Here is a 17299-nt window from a genome sequence, read left to right on the forward strand (position 1 = left end):
TATCTATGGCGAAATTTTTTTTTTGGACTCCGGTTGTTATTTTGAACATACCACAAGGACCCCCATGTAATTTTGTCATTATTATATATTTTTTTGAAAATATGAGCTGTTTCAAAATTTTGAATTATGTACAATTGCACATCTTATAAATATCCCGAATAGGCTTTTGCTACTAGTTCAAACATTATCCTTCTTTGTAAAGACCGCATTAGGATAACTTGGTGTAATCGTCGAAATTTGTTTTAATAGATGCTAAACCATCGTTAACTACAATTTTACTTGTTGGCCATAGATGTTCACGAAGATAAAATAAAAAATAAAAGGGTGATACCAATTTCTTGTTCTATTTACATTATTAATTAATGTTCAACTTACTTTCAAAATAACGGTAAAAGTATACTCTCATTTTCTAAATAATTATTCATATTTTTATTTTAGTTCATATGAAAATAAGTGTCACCATTCAATAATACTCCGTAGATAAACTTACCTTTTTACTATTATTACAATTACAATTACAATTACAATTTGACATAAAGTCAATACCTAAAAGGGTAAAAGTGATACTCTCATCATTCCAGATCTATTGTTCTCAGATAAAAAAACACAAAATTTAAGAAAAAAATACTTGTTACATGTACTTTTATGTTAACTTTTCAATCTTACTCTTTACTTTTTATCTATCTTTTTTGTCCTACATGAATAAATTAGGGGCACAAAAGACTTTTATCTTTTATTTATTTATTTATTTATTTATTTATGGAAGTTGATAATTAATTTAGGACATCACAAAATAGAATAATGGACAATATATATAGGATGAAGGAAGTATTAGATAATTAAAATTCACTGGATATAAAATTGTTTGTCAAATATTAATAATTAATAAAAAATAGATAATAATACATTTAAAAAAAAATAAAAAGTATCTATTTAAAAAAAGTTAATGACATCATTTGAGGTCTGTTCTAGAGTTTTAAAAGAGAGGAAGAAGAATGAAGGGGAGGGAACTCAAATCCTTTCAATTTAGAATGAAGAGATGAAGAGTCTAATACCTATCCATTCACTTCCCTTTTTTTTCTCGTCAAAACTAGAAAACACATGTGTGATTTTGATTTTCTTCCAAATCAATTCATTTCTCTTAAAATAACAGTTCTGGAACAGAGCTTAGAGTTATCATTTTAATGCTAAAAATAGTTATAAATTTTATTTAAAATCAACATATACTTATAATTCTTTTAAACACTTAGAAAAATCATATATCATATTTTTTTTTTACTATAGGTAAAAAAACAAATTACAGTACATAATAATGTTAAAAGCAAGGTTGCAAAAGACGTGAGATGGGGTCGAGACGGTCGGGTCCTAAATAGTTCGAGACGTTCGAGACGGGGTCGAGACGGACGTTGACCAAAGTTGACTTTTAAATATATATAAGCAAGGTTGCAAAAATCGGAAAAATTGGCCGAGTTCTCCCCAAGAAATCGTTTTAGAGTTGCTGCCGAGTTCTCGTTTTGAATCGGATAAAAAATCGGTCAACGACCAATAGACCAATAAATTGAGTTTCTCGCCCAAAAATAGGTCAAATCTCGGGTATCATAAAAATTATTCCAAAAGTCAACGAAAGTCAACCATCGAGAACTCCTCGAGTTCTCCGAGAACTCCTAGAAATGGTCACGCTGAGAACTCCCTGAGTTCCGATTTCTTCAACCTTGTATATAAGTATATAAATGTATATATGTGTACATATTGTAAAACTAAAAACTTTAATTGAATAATTTGTACTCATAATTGCTATCACCGTTAATATAATACAGAAAATTCAAACTAAAATACGACAAATTTGACCGATTTTACCGACTTTCTGGTTTTTTTTTAATTTTGAGAGACTTTGACCCGAATTTTGACCGTTGACTGTCATATTAGACGTTTTTCTTCAAGACGGGAAGGATTAGTCACCAAACCGTCACACCGGGCGTTGAAACGGTTCGAGACGGGGTGTTTTGCAACAGTGGTTAAAAGTAAAAAGTAAATGCTCGTATAAAGAAATAAATTTAAACACCAACAATAAATGAAAGTGTGGTGTAGGCGGTGGGATATAGGAGACTCTCTCCGTACATTGTGGGTATTGTCACATGGATCCTGTCTCTGATCTCTACAAATCTCCGTAATCAACTTTAAATCTCTTTTAAACATTTCATCAAACACTTTCTCTGCATTTTCTATTTAACCAATAACATCGCTCCTTTAAAATCTTCCATTCTTCTTCTTTCTTTCTGTTTCACTGCTTACATCTTCTTAGTCAAAGTCAACTAACAATTTGACTCAGGTAACTTCTTTTAATCATTACATGTTCAATTTATCCTGCTCATACAGTTTGAATCTAAGCTCTACAACCTAAAAACCTAACACGTTTGACCTAAATTAATCATTTGAAAACAAATATTCTTTATCTGTAATCGAACGTTTATTCTATCTTACTTTCATTATCTTGATTGTGATATTACATAATTGGACGTATATGTATCTTCGTGTTGGTCCACAAAAACAAGTGACCACAAATTAAATCAATAATATGGAGTACCTAATTTTAATTTTATGTAGATGTGTTACATCCAGCTGAAATTGTACTGTATTATTTAATTTGTGTAATTGTAGGCAATTAGTACAAACAGAGGATGCAATGCAGGTCTGTTATTCACCACAATTAGGATCTGGTAATAAGAACACATCATCGTTTCGTAATTCGGGTGCGTACACTAGTCCTGGTACACCTGATTATGGGGATAACAATGTGCTAGGGTTTCAAAAAGGATGGTGTTCAGAAAGAGTACCTTTAAGTAATAGTAGTAGGAGGCATATTAGTGCTGCAGCATTGATGCCTTTTAATAGTGGGAGAACGTTGCCATCGAAATGGGATGATGCCGAGAGGTGGATTACGAGTCCAGTATCGAGTTTTGGGGTTTGCAAGACGTTGGTGGCTCCGCCACCTCAGCGACGACCTAAAGCGAAAAGTGGACCGTTGGGTGGGACCCACCCTGGAGTTGCTTATTTTCCAAACTATTCACCTGCTATGTCTGTGGTTGAAGGTGGGAGTAGCAATAGGAATTTTCTTGCAGGTTCGCCACTTACGACTGGTGTTTTAGTACCTGATGGTTTAGCGTTTCATCATGGTGCAATGAATAATGAGTATGGAATGGTTCAAACTGGTAATGTAACTGGATGGTCTGAGCTGATGATCGAGCCTTCGTATCCTGATTCTCAAGGTATAATTTTACATGGTTCCATTATAGGGTTTTATATGGCTTTATTTAACTGATATATGAATGAACAGATGAGCGGGCCTATGAGAATGGTGTTTCACGTGTTGTCTCGCGACGAGATATGGCAACCCAAATGAGCCCCGAAAGCAGCCCAGATACTTCCCCTGCTAATATGCCGCCACCTGGCAGTCAGCGTTATTCTGCCAGGTTGGAAATCAGGGATGTTCAGGTAGACAAAGGAATCACTATGACAAAACATTCAAAAAGGCATAGATTAAGAATCAAGAATAATCGGTCGCCTGAGGCTAATAATGACTTGGCTTTGTCATGGAATACTACCGAAGGAGAAATGACGGTCTCACAGTATGTCTCTAACTACAATCCGTTTTAATGACTTATATATTTTATCTTTGCGAAACGAACTTCTTTGCGAAACTAACTTCTTTGCGAGAGTCCTTGATACACCGTTAAAAACCTTTATAGCTTTCGGAAGATTTTTTCTTTTGACCCACTCATTACTGTAGACCCTAAGTCCTAACTAGGTAAGCATTCCACTCGTTAATTGTATCAAGTTGATGTAAGAAATAATGGATTAAAATGATAACTCAAAGGTGTAAGTGGCAGAGAGTGAGAAGACATAAAAGTAACATTTCTATTAAAGTACAGTAATGAGCACTTTGTATGAAGAGCAGACTCTATAGGCTGAAAGGGCCTTTGCCCCTTAATAGAACTGGCTGACAAATTTTGACGGTGTATCTCGAAGGATATGAACCTTAGTTTATAAAGATATCCGTATGCTTAAAGGAGTTAAACATTCTCTATCCCATGAGATAACTGACAGTCAACAGCTATGCTAAACTGTATATATCAATTGCGTATTGTCTCATCACATTCATTAGTTTTACACAATGTTGTAAATGGCGGCTGTCTAGGCCGACTAGTCGGTTTGGTGACTAGCGCGCACTGTTTCACCTAATAACGTCTAATTAGTGGGTCAACGCTAACAAGTAAAGTCCAATCAGCCAAAGTCGGTCTGAGTCGGTTAAAGTCAAGGTTAGTCAAAGTTGGGTCAAAATTTTAATATTTTTTATGCTCAGATTTGTACTCTATATGCTTCAAATATTCACGTTTAAAATATTTATGTGTAGTATGTATATGTTAAATATATCTATTTTACTAGAAGTCAATGTGAGTCAACGTCCGACTCGAACCCAACTCGACCACTAGTCGTTTCAAAGTCCCGACCGACTCATCTCAGTCTCGCGACTTTTCCAATCTTGGATACACAATAACAAGTCTTGGTTTTACAATATCAAGTTTATACATGGTACAATGAAAGTATTGGGGACGATGGTCAAACTATATTGTCATGAATATTTGTGAAGCCCTCAAAAAATGTAACCACGCGAAATAAGTGACATTTGCATAAATTTATTGGATAGCCTTTTTTAAAATGCAAATTTATCCCCCTTTTGAAAAGTAAAATAGGAAAATGGGTAGAAAAGAGAGAGTAGGACTCATGTTGGGACCAAGAAAGCACTTTTGTAAATGACTTAACCACACACACATGTTCACATATATGATAAGAATCATGATTTTGCTGTGTTGTAATTTATTTATTTTATTTATTTGAAAAGCTGCTTTGTTGTAATTTGCAGGCTGCAGAAAGAGGAAGCGAGGATTACTGCCTGGGAGAACCTGCAGAATGCGAAAGCAGAGGCAGCTATCCGAAAACTTGAGGTGTGTTCGTTCATCATAATTATATATTGATCTGAAAATCTTTAATGATGGATCTTATAACGTATAAAACTGGCTAATTTTATCGTTTCATCAGATGAAACTGGAAAAGAAGAAGTCGGCATCTATGGATAAAATATTGAACAAACATAGAGCTGCGCAAATGAAAGCCCAACAAATGAGAAGCAACATGTCAGAAATTGCTAATCAGACTCCCACAACTTCTCGCAAATTTCGGAGTTTACGTCGACGTGTCACAAATTCCTTCGCAGGCTGCTTCCGTTGTCGTGATTCTTAGTCCTCTAAAAGATCATCCTTCATTCAGGTTATTCTCTTGACTACTTGTAAAAAATTAAAGAAATAATAATAAACATGGTATTTTAGGTAGAAAAGGGGCATTTTAGTCATTTTAGCTGGGGAAGGGGGCTATGGTCGTAAAAATGTGAACTTATTGGACTGATAATCTGAAAAAAAAAGTTCAGGATAATCAGTGTAAACCACGGGGACCATCCATGGAAATTACTCATTAGGTAAATGGTTGCAAACAGCGGTTGCGGTGGTTCGGTGACTAGCCCGTCGCGATTCAAAATAAAACGTTTGATAAGTTGGGCAATGGGTCAAAAGTCAGGAAAATTCGGTCAAAAGTCTGACTTTTTGTCTAGCCTTGTTCTAATGTTAAAGAATTTCCCAAGCCCAGTTTAAAATTAGTTGGAAGAACACCGACTTACATAGTATAAATACACTATAATCACAGAAAACATTATTAAAAAACCTATCTACTATGATTACTAGCTAAACTAAGACCGCATTATATTTAATATTTTTATATTTAAAAGTCAACGTTGGTCAACGTCTGTCTCTTGAACCCGTCGTATCAACTGACACCTTTCAAGGCCCCGACCGACTCGTCTTCGTCTCGCGTCTTTTTCAACCTTGATTTACTTTTAATGTCATAAATTCAGAAAACAGTTGAGTGAAAATTAAACATGAGTATCAATATCTTCGGTTTTTCCTAATATATCTATATATATCGTCATTCTTTTGGTTATCTTCATATCAAGCAAACATTCTATTGTATGCACACTTTCGTTCGTGTTCAGCATATATTTTACTGTCGGTGACAAGCAGGGAAACTATTAAAATGTGATCATGCTTTGAGTTTGATATTGATTCAAATGCATAAAATATTAAACTAAACCCTCTTCATGAAAAGAAATAGTAATGTCCTTTATACTTTATATTTTATTTTACTGAGATCGTGATCGTTATTGGTATAATGCTGAAGCAGGTTTGTGAACCCATAAATGAGTCATGAAGCACGCGTCTTCTGTTGGAATGGTTTCTCGATGGCTTCTGGTGGCATTCACAATTCTTAAGAGGATTAGATAATACAATGATTAAGTTAGTTTTGAGTCTGATTTCATCTTATTCTGTTAGTCACCATGGAAGGTAGATCATCATTTTTGAAAGATGAAAAGAAGAGGAGGTAGATATGTAAGATTCAGTATGCATCATTTGAACGAGGTATATAATGATATAATACAACAGGTATTGTAGACACTAAACACCTAGTGACATATCCTAAATTCATGCTCTGTGATGTCTTTATGATTTACATTTGTGTATATTTAAAGCCCACCGAAGCATTCAGATGTTACAAACAAACACACTCACTGAATCAGTCAATTAAAAAACTATCAAAGCTTAAACTCTCAAAAGTACAGTAGTAATTTATTGGTGTGGGAAAAAATATTAATGGTAACACACTAACAGGTCACTGCCCAAAATTTATAAGCAGATGACTTTCTTGTATTGGGAAGTTGATATTTCGATTCATGCATTATAAATCCACTCATATCATGCTACTATATGTTTGAACACGTATGTTTTTGTCAGACTGTATGCTAACTGTTTATAACTATGCATTATATATATGGCTTAACGGGCATACCTCGATATTTGACTCCACATATTTTTTGGTACATGTTTTATCGATGCGCATTATATGTATTTATTCATATCTTCTAAGCTTGTATATCATCACTGGTAATGTATCCGACTTTTATTTCCGTACTATACTCATGTGCATTTTTATCCTTTGAAATTGAGCACAATTTTGGAAAGAAATAACTCACGTGTTTGTCGTGAAGACATGGTTCTCTGCTGACCGGAGGTCCTTTCCTTCTGGAAACAGTCTCTGTCTTTGAATATAGAGAGGGATGAATTTATCTAATTGAGTGGAGAAATGATCATTCTTTACCCGTGGGTGGGAGATGACTTTGCTTTTACTTTACGGTAGATGAATAAATGTCTATATCTCACCTCCCCATACTTGATTTTGCTAGAAGTGGGTGTTGTGGTCATTGTTTTTGTTACTTAATACTGTATCATTATGTTTTCGTGAAACTTTTTGATAAAATCTAATATCAGCAGAAATACGAATTATTTCTTATACCTTCATTAAACACACTTTGTCAACAATAAAACACAAATCACATGTGAGACTCCCCCTCAACCTTCATATCCTCAAACAATAACAATCTGTTAACAATCTAACCGCAACAATGGCGCTTCTAAACAAGGTCATCGCTTTACGTATGTTATTTCTAGTGCTCACACGCGCTTCTCTAGTCATCGTGAACGCGATGAAATGTCAATGTCTATTTAAAGTGACTTGGAATAAATATATGGTGATGATTTATCCCTGGTGGTTTGTTATGGAGGAGTATGAGGTATTACATTTCGTATGGTGCGTTATCTGCAAATTGACTATAGTGTCAACCACGATCTGGTAGGTCGTGTTACACGCCTAGTTGTTAGGTTACTCCACAATCACTCGTTGTCGCAGGTGATCACATTTGCTCCATAATTTAAGTACTATCTGTTTTAAATTCGCTGAGAGTAATTGGTGTATCGCCAGGGTGGATCTATTATGTGTTGACTGGTAGCACGGGCTATCATTGAAAAACGCGATGTAGTGAAAATTTTTTGGTGATACCATTTGATAGTGTAAATTTTTAGTGGCACAATTGAAAACTGTAATTCTATTTTTAGTTTTTAATTAGTGACACCCGTGACCATGATTTCTAGATCCACCAGAGGTGTATCTAGTCTTATGTATTGTGAATTGGATGTTTTTATAATTATGAGCATGCATTTTCTTTATGCAACGTAACTTTGATCATTCAAATGTTGCTATATTCAAAATTTACAAGTAACTGTTTTTATATAAGTTTTGTGATAACTATAAATTAAAATCAAATATGTATAACCCTGTCAATTATTCTTTATAGATTTTAAATTTTAATATTAATATTATGTTACATCACAAAATTCATTGCGAAGTTTTCGGTTATGCACATTCATAACCTAAACTTCTTCTGGATCCGCCTCTTGGAACATACCTACTTTGTGTTTATCGTATCGTTTAGATTGCCATGAGGTGCAACCCTCGAGTCCTGCACACCTCTCCTTTCCTGAAACACAATAAGATGTTATCACAGATAAACTAGACGTGATAATTTTGACCCATTTGTTATAAATGGGTCGGTTTATATCATCTTCTATCTTAAACATGTTTAATTAAAAAGTTAATAGCTAAAAGTAGAAGGGGTCAAATAGGTCTCAAGCCGTCCAAAGCGTATATATTTTGGAAGACTGGTCAAAAACATGTATGCAGGTCATTAGACCAGTACTTCGAAGTTAAAATTATGCGTTTCGTTCGAAGTTAAAATTATGCGTTTCGGGTCATAAAACCTCAACTAGCTAATGTGTTGGAAAATATGCAATCTTTTACAGCTCTCATGCAATTTGGACATACTGTTGATTCTCTAGATTTTGTGCATCGACAAATAATTTTTCTATTTTACCATTAAAGAACATACATTGCTATGAGACTGGTCTTCGGACTCAAGCATGTGAACAACATGCCCTATTTTAGGCCGCTTCTCAGAATTTAGATCAACACAGCATAGTGCAACCATCAATATCCGCTTAAGAACACGTGAAGAAGGCCTCTCAATCATTTTAGGATCCAAAACCTTTTCGGGGCTCTTGTTGCAAACCATTAACTTGACCCAATCAACCAAATATACCTGAAAATGAAAAACTCAATATTTAGAAATAAGGTATTGGTGTAATGGTGGTGTAATGGTGATGAGCTGACTTTCCATAAGGGAGGTCAGGGGTTCGATCCCCATGATCTGCAAATTATATTCCTTAAGGTTACCCGCCCATTTCATGGGCCTCAGAGATTGAGGACGTCTTGCATTGCAAGCCTCACCCGAGGGAGTTTTACCACACGCGATGCCCGTATGGATTCTCCGTGGGGGTTTCCTTCTGAGAGGCGGTAGGACTGTAATGTTCGTCCCTGGAAATGATCAGGTGGGTGGGCTCCGACATCGCGTTTGGACCCCGTCAGTGACTCCTAACCGCTTTTCAATCTACCAAAAATTTATCATTAAAAATGACTGAAATCAGTACGAGTAAGTAGTTTCATCAGTAACAAGAAGTGAACCTCTTCTTGTGGTCTTTTATAGTCGACAGGATATCGCCCAGAGATCAACTCCATGAGCAAAATTCCGAAACTATAAACATCACTTTTTTCATTCACCATTCCCGTTCTAGCATATTCTGGTGCGACATACCTATAGTCGAAAAGCAATCAATCATTCACCTAGAAATATCGATAATATCATCAATGTAACGAGTCAGATTAAAAAAGAACAAACCCCAATGTGCCCATCACGCGAGTGGTAATGTAGCTCGTATCGGCACCAAGAAGCTTGGCTAAACCAAAATCTGAAACCTTTGAGTTCCACAACTTATCAAGTAATATATTACTTGATTTTATGTCACGATGCACTACCTTCGGTTCAAGCCCTTCATGAAGATAAGTTAACCTACATTTTATTCAATAAATTCCTAATCATTCCCACAATCTCACAACACCATTGATTTTCATATTAAAAAAAGCAAAATTATAGCGTAAAGTGCAAACAAATTACGCTTTTGCTACCCCGATAATGATTTTCATACGAATCTCCCAAGTAAGAGGACTACAAGGCCCTACATCACCATGAATCCATTGCTCTAAGTTCCCATTATTCACATACTCATAAACAAGTATCCTGCACAACATCATAATCAATCATCACATATGCAATCGAAATTCGACTAAACAAAACACAAATTACTTACAAAATAATATAAAAAAAAGGGTAGTTTATATATACAAACCTATGTGCACCTTCTGCACAATAACCTAACAATCTCAATAAATTCTTATGCCTAACTCTACCAATTGCCTCAACTTCAACTTCAAATTCCTCCTCAGCTTGGCCTCTATATTTATTTACATAATTAAACAAAACAATAATAAAAAAATATATATATACAAAATGAAATAGAAACAGAGTAAATAGAAACAGAGTAATATATATATTTACCTATTATTAAGCAAATTTTTAACAGCAACTTGAGTATTATTATCACCAACAACACCATGATAAACAATACCATAACCACCTTGACCAATCACATTTTCATCTGCAAATCCATCAGTAGCTAATTCAAGTTCTCTTAATGTATACCAATGTCCCCAACCCAAATGTGAAACTTCCGGTCCAACAGCTCCGGGAGAACTCACCGGAACTTCACCACCAGACGCCCCACAAAATCTTTCCGGGTACAAAACCCGGTTGGGTTGTCCTCTACCCATTTGGATTTGGATCCTGGGATGAGAGTAATAATGATCTTCTTCTTGTTGTTTGGTTAATAGTAATGCTTGTTGTTCAATACCTGATAACCGTTGAGTTGTGGATTGTGATGAGGTTGAGGTTGTGGTTGTGATTGGTTTGATGGGTTGTTTGGATCGGATCTTGGTGAACCAAATTAGGGAGATGAGGAAGAGGATGAGGACGAAAATGGCGCCGGCGGTTATGCCTAGGATGATCCATAGATTGAGGCCGAAGATTGAGGTTTGTTTGGACAGTTGAATCATTAATTTGAGATTTTAGAACAGTGAAGAAGAAGATGATGATTTGTTGCAGTGTTTGTTTAATATGCAGAAGGAGAAAACGTGTTGATCGGAGTGAAAAGACTAAAGAGAGTGAAGTGATTTGATACGAAGCTTCTTCATGTATAGACGGGACCCACTCAAGTTTTTATATTGAAGTACGAGTGTAAATCCCAAGTTTTTTTTTTTTTGGGGCGAAGAAAGGAATATATTAAAACGTTGATCACTTCATCAAAATAATGAAGGATCAAAACATGATACAAAGACGGAGATAAACTCGGTCTTGAAATTGAAAAGCTTACAAGGGCACTAAGGCCTAAAAGCATAAAAAAGAGGGATTTTGGTCTCATACATACGAATGTAACCCGTGACACAAATTGAGGCTCGTTGCCCAAAGAAAGACTTTGAGTTTGATGTTACGCACGATAATCGAACGGCACGTGTATTTGTTGTTGAAGATGAACTCGTTTCTAGCTACCCAAATCGCCCATATAGTCACCGGGCCAATCAATTTCCAAAACTTCGAGGCTTTGATGCCCATACCGAAATACCAATCGAACGAAAAATCTTCAATCGATCTCGGGATAACCCATCTAAGGTTCCACCATCTAAATAGCTCCGTCCAAATGTTAAAAGACCAAGTACAATGTAACAAAAGATGGTTGATAGTCTCGGTTTCTTCCAAACACCACACGCACAAAGTGGATTGGTTGGGAGGTAAGATGTACCTCCGAGATAAAACGTCTCTAACCGGGATACTCTTCCGAAAAGCTAACCAATGAAATAACGCAACCTTGGAAGGTATTTTATTACCCCAAATAAGTTTCGGCCAAATAGGGGTAGCGAAATCTCTTGATTGAATTATAACACTAATTGCATCGGCTACCGAAAAATTGTTACTCGGGACAGCATTCCAGAGAACATGATCCACCTTACTATTATCCAAACAAATAGTAGATAAAAAGGATTCGAGAAGAGCAGCCTGTTGGGAATCGAATTCTGACAGAGGAAGAGGCAGCCTCAGGTTCCAACCTGTCTGTGGCAGATCGACAGAAACAGGAAGCCGAAAACATTGGAGGGTGGCATTGGGCTCAAAACAGATACTGTAAAGAAAAGGGAAGTCGACTTTTAAAGTTCTTTCATGGGCCCAAGCGTCATGCCAGAATAAGATCTTTGCCCCGTTACCAATATTCCACTTCCAAACCGTTGGCCCAAGAATGCACGATAAAGAATCTTCTTTTTGAAGATTAAGCAAGTCCTTCCAAATTGGGGAAATTTGAGACGTTTGTAACGAAGAGACGTTATTCATGAACTTACCATTGAATGACGGGCCAAAAGAAGTTGCAACAATGGATTTCCAAATAGATTGTTTGTTAGAATTCATACGAGCCCACCATTTAGCTAGCATTGCCCACTTTTTTAGACGAAGAGGAGTAATACCTAAGCCACCCAAATCTTTTGGAAGGCATACCGACTCCCATTTGACAAGACACGATTTCTTTTTTAGACAATCGCCGCTCCAAAGAAAATTTCTACGAAATCTTTCAAGTTGTTTGATAACGGAGATAGGAGCTTTATAAATGGACATATAATGGAGAGGGAGGTTGGAAATAACCGCATTAATCATTACTAACCGACCTCCAAACGAAAGACATCTTCCCTTCCAACCCGTAAGTTTCTTTTTGAAATTTTTAACGACGGGCTCCCACATAGAGATTTTGTTGCAAGACAGTGAAATCGGGATGCCTAGATATTCTAGCGGGAAAACACCCACTTTACACTCGAAAATGGCCGAAAAAGATAACATGTCCTCTCGTGACACATGAATGCCATAAAGTGTTGTCTTGACGGCATTCATTTGTAATCTGGATAAGAGGAAGAATAAATTCAAAGTATGTTTTATCCGGTGAAGTTCTTGTAATGAAGGATGTGCAAAAATGATGGTGTCGTCCGCGAATTGAGAATGATTTAACTTCAAATCTTGCCCAAAAAGACACCCTTTCAACAATCCATTGTCAAGATCTCTTGTTAGAAGTTTGCTCAAAATCTCGGCCACAATAATAAACAAGAAAGACGATAACGGATCGCCTTGTCGTAACCCTCTATGCATAACCCCTTCTCGAGAAGGAGAACCATTCAAAAGAACCGAGAAGTGAACATTTGTTATACAAGCTTTAATCCATGCAATAAATTTATCCCCAAAACCCATTTTGAGTAAGACCATAAGAAGAAAGTCGTGAGAGACGCAATCGTAGGCTTTCAAAAAATCAATTTTCAAAAGAAGAATGGGCTTTTTCTTTTTCTTAGCCCTATGAACCACTTCATTCACGACCATGACCCCGTCTAATAACAATCTAGCCGGGACAAAACCGTTTTGATTTTCGCTAATAATGAAAGGGATAGCTCCTTTTAACCTATTGGCAATCGATTTAGCAATAATCTTGTATGGAGCATTGATAAGGCTAATAGGTCTAAGGTGCTCAATCCTTTTAGCCGCGTTGGATTTTGGGATCAAAACAATAAAAGAAGGGTTGAAACCTTTCGGGAAAGATGGATGGTTATAGAATTGTTCGAACATCTGCATAATATCTTCTTCCAAAAATTCCCAAGCTTTTTTTAAGAATTGTAAAGAAAACCCGTCCGGACCCGGAGTTTTGTTACCATCAAAGTTTTTGATGACGTCAAAAACTTCTGCTGTGGAAAAAACACGTTCAATAGAAGAACACATATGAGCAGGGAGGATGTTGAGATTTAAAGAATCCCAATCGAGCTGTAGAGATGCATCAGACAGTCTGTTTTGAGCCGAAAATAAGGATTCAAAGTAATTAATTGAATGTTCTTTGACAACTTGTGGATCCTCCTGCCATACATTATTTATCTGCATACCCGATATAAGGGAAGATTGCTGTCTAATCCGAGAAACGATATGAAAAAATCTTGAATTCTTATCGCCTAATCTTAACCATTTAGATCTAGTATGCATTCTTCTTTTTGAGTCAATGCGAGTCGTCAATCTTTTTTTACACTTTTTAAGATTGACTAGATCGACCCATTCACTATCATTAAGATCTCGAAGCTTAAGAAATCTTTTTAGGGATTTGATTTTCACATCACACACTTTAAGATCAACAATATCTTAATCTTAAGTACCTGATAATGCTAAAAACGAACATATATTTCATAGCATTATTCCTCAAGAAAGACAAGTTTTTAGTTGCAGTTGTTCTATTTACAAGTGATATTCGTTTAAATAATAAAAGGTGAAGACAAAAGACAGATTCGACGAATTGAAGATGCAAACGACCAAAAAGCTCAAAACTACAAAATACAATCAAAGAGGTTCCAATTATTGATGAGAAACGTCTCAAAATTACAAGAGTACAAGATTCAAAACGCAAAGTACAAGATATTAAATTGTACGCAAGGACGTTCGAAAATTCGGAACCAGGACCAGAGTCAACTCTCAACGCTCGACGCAACGGACTAAAAATTACAAGTCAACTATGCACATAAATATAATATAATATTTAAATAATTCTTATAATTATTTATATATTATATAATATATTATAAACCGTCAGCAAGCTAGGAGCCAAGGCTGTGTGAGCTGTAAAAACAAACTCCGCGAGTTGCGGAGTTTGAATAAGAAAAATACCGCGAGTCGCGGAGCTTCCCTGGACGAAAATTCCTATAAAATCCAGCGCAATTCGACGTTTTAAATATCCTAAAAATCTCTCTTTCTCTATATGTAAACGTAAATATATATATATATATATATATATATATATATATATATATATAATTTATATTTTAATTTTAATTTTAATTTTGAATCATAATAATAAGGGTATGTTAGCGAATGTTGTAAGGGTGTAAGTCGAAATTCTGTCCGTGTAACGCTACGCTATTTTTAATCACTGTAAGTTATGGTTAATGTTATTTTTAAATTAATGTCTCGTAGCTAAGTTATTATTATGCTTATTTAAGACGAAGTAACCATGATGTTGGGCTAATTACTAAAATTGGGTAATTAGGCTTTGTACCATAATTGGGGTTTGGATAAAAGAACGACACTTGTGGAAATTAGACTATGGGCTATTAATGGGTTTTATATTAACTAAACAATACCTTGTTAATTTAATATACAAACTTATAATTTGACGTATTTATATATAACCACATACGCTTGACTGGGTACGGTGGGCGGGATATCTATAAATACCAATAATTATTCATTTTACCGGACACGGAACTGGATTAATAGTTAATAGACTTGTTGAAACAGGGGTGAATTACATTCAAGGGTAATTGGTGTAATTGTTAATAAAGTAGTAAAACCTTGGTTTACACGCAGTCGATAACCTGGTGTATTCATTAAACAAAGTATTAAACCTTGTTACAATTCGAATCCCCAATTAGTTGGAATATTTGACTTCGGGAATAAGAATAATTTGATGAAGGCTTTCGCTCTTTATATTTATGACTGATGGACTATTATGGACAAATTCGTATGGACATATTAAATAATCCAGGACAAAGAACAATTAACCCATGGGCATAAAACTAAAATCAACACGTCAAACATCATGATTACGGAAGTTTAAATAAGCATAATTCTTTTATTTCATATTTAATTTCCTTTATTTTATATTTAATTGCACTTCTAATTATCGCACTTTTATTTATTGTTATTGTATTGAATTGCACTTTTAATTATCGCATTTTTTAATTATCGCAAGTTTATTTTATCGCACTTTTATTTATTGCAATTTCATTATTGTTATTTATTTTATGCTTTAAATTAAGTCTTTTATTTATTTAATATTTTACATTAGGTTTTAACTGCGACTAAAGTTTTTAAAATCGACAAACCGATCATTAAACGGTAACCCCCCCCCCCCTTTATAATAATAATATTACTTATATATATATTTGTATTTTTATAAATTAAAACTAATATAGCGTTAAGCTTTGTTTAAAGATTTTTCCCTGTGGAACGAACCCGACTTACTAAAAACTACACTACTGTACGATTAGGTACACTGCCTATAAGTGTTGTAGCAAGGTTTAAGTATATCCATTCTATAAATAAATAAATATCTTGTGTAAAATTGTATCATATTTAATAGTATTTCCTTGTAAAATTTAATAGTATTTTATACCCCTTAGCTTTAACATCAAGTATTTTTGGCGCCGTTGCCGGGGAACATCTAGCTTAAAAGCCGGAAGCGCAACGCTATATATATAAAAAAAAGGATTTTTATTTTAAGTTTACTTTTATTAAAAAAATTACGCTTTCGTAAAAATACGTTTTAAAAAATCCAAAAATATAAAAAGAAAAACAAAAATATAAATATTTTTAAGAGTTTGTTAAATATTTAAGTTTTATAAAGTTTCTTTATTTTTATTTTATAAAAATATAAGTTTTATTTAAATATTTGGTGTTTATTTAAAACATAAAAAAAAAGAAACCGAAAAAAAATATATATATATATAAATCTATTTTTAAGATTTTTATAAAATTATAAAGTATTTTATTTCTATTTTAGTTTTTAGAATATAAATTTTATTAAATTTATATAAATATTTTAGTTAAATTAAAAACAGAAAAAAAAATATATAAAAAATAAAACTGAACCTGTCGAACGATTTTGGCCTGCACCTAAACTGAAATTTCAAACCCCGCGACTCGCTTAGTTTATTGCCTGGTGTACCGCAAGTCGCGGAGCCGTCTGACACGGGCCACACAGAAACCCTAACAGCATTAATTACGGGATAATTATTATTATTATTAATTTTAAACCCTGATTAGGGTATTATTATTATAATATTTAGTTTTAATTAGTTTATTTAGTTTTATTTAGTTTAATTAGTTTAATTAGTTTATAAAATTAATAGTTTTAATAAATAAATAATATAAAAATAATATTTTTATAAAAAATTGTACTTTTTACAACTTTTAGTATATTTTTTATTTTGTCCATTTTTATTCGTTTTAGCGTAATTTTTTGTATTTTTCCCCCGTATTTAGTTTTAAATATAGTTTTTGCCATAGTTATATTTACTTCTAGATTTTTAGGCTTTGCCGTAAAATCCCTTAAGTGCTTTTTCTTTAGACTAAGATCTAGGTGCTTTAGAATATTGCAACGCCTTTTTAAGTTTTAGTACCTTTTTAAGTTATTGCCATTTGAGATATAGTTTTTCTTGTAAGCTTTAATATTTTTAGACGCAACTTTTATTTTTTTTAATTTTTAGTTCCTTTTTAAGTTTAGACGCGCTACTT

The 17299-nt window shown here is 34.3% G+C and overlaps 2 protein-coding genes across 4 annotated transcripts; one reads left to right on the forward strand and one right to left on the reverse strand.

The window, feature by feature from the left end:
* The first annotated feature begins 2147 nt into the window (after positions 1 to 2147).
* LOC139848281 (uncharacterized) lies at positions 2148 to 6669 on the forward strand. 2 transcript variants are annotated; one of them, XM_071838018.1, is made up of 6 exons: positions 2148 to 2329; positions 2659 to 3266; positions 3335 to 3626; positions 4922 to 5003; positions 5098 to 5325; positions 6286 to 6669. In XM_071838018.1, the coding sequence occupies exons 2-5, from the start codon at positions 2684 to 2686 to the stop codon at positions 5296 to 5298; spliced, it is 1158 nt and encodes a 385-aa protein (XP_071694119.1). In that variant the 5' UTR covers positions 2148 to 2329; positions 2659 to 2683; the 3' UTR covers positions 5299 to 5325; positions 6286 to 6669. The 2 variants fall into 2 exon arrangements, with proteins under 2 accessions (XP_071694119.1, XP_071694118.1); XM_071838017.1 differs by having other exon boundaries at positions 2150 to 2329; positions 6289 to 6667.
* A 1517-nt stretch (positions 6670 to 8186) lies between these two features.
* LOC139847884 (probable serine/threonine-protein kinase At1g01540) lies at positions 8187 to 11086 on the reverse strand. 2 transcript variants are annotated; one of them, XM_071837613.1, is made up of 7 exons: positions 10448 to 11086; positions 10239 to 10343; positions 10007 to 10129; positions 9731 to 9901; positions 9517 to 9646; positions 8885 to 9094; positions 8187 to 8476 (listed from the first exon to the last, which is right to left on the reverse strand). In XM_071837613.1, exons 1-7 carry the CDS (start codon positions 10999 to 11001, stop codon positions 8405 to 8407), a joined length of 1365 nt encoding a protein of 454 aa, XP_071693714.1. In that variant the 5' UTR covers positions 11002 to 11086; the 3' UTR covers positions 8187 to 8404. The 2 variants fall into 2 exon arrangements, with proteins under 2 accessions (XP_071693714.1, XP_071693715.1); XM_071837614.1 differs by lacking the exon at positions 10239 to 10343.
* Positions 11087 to 17299: the final 6213 nt, after the last annotated feature.

Source organism: Rutidosis leptorrhynchoides, chromosome 5 (assembly GCF_046630445.1).
Source record: "Rutidosis leptorrhynchoides isolate AG116_Rl617_1_P2 chromosome 5, CSIRO_AGI_Rlap_v1, whole genome shotgun sequence".
Lineage (NCBI taxonomy): Eukaryota > Viridiplantae > Streptophyta > Magnoliopsida > Asterales > Asteraceae > Rutidosis > Rutidosis leptorrhynchoides.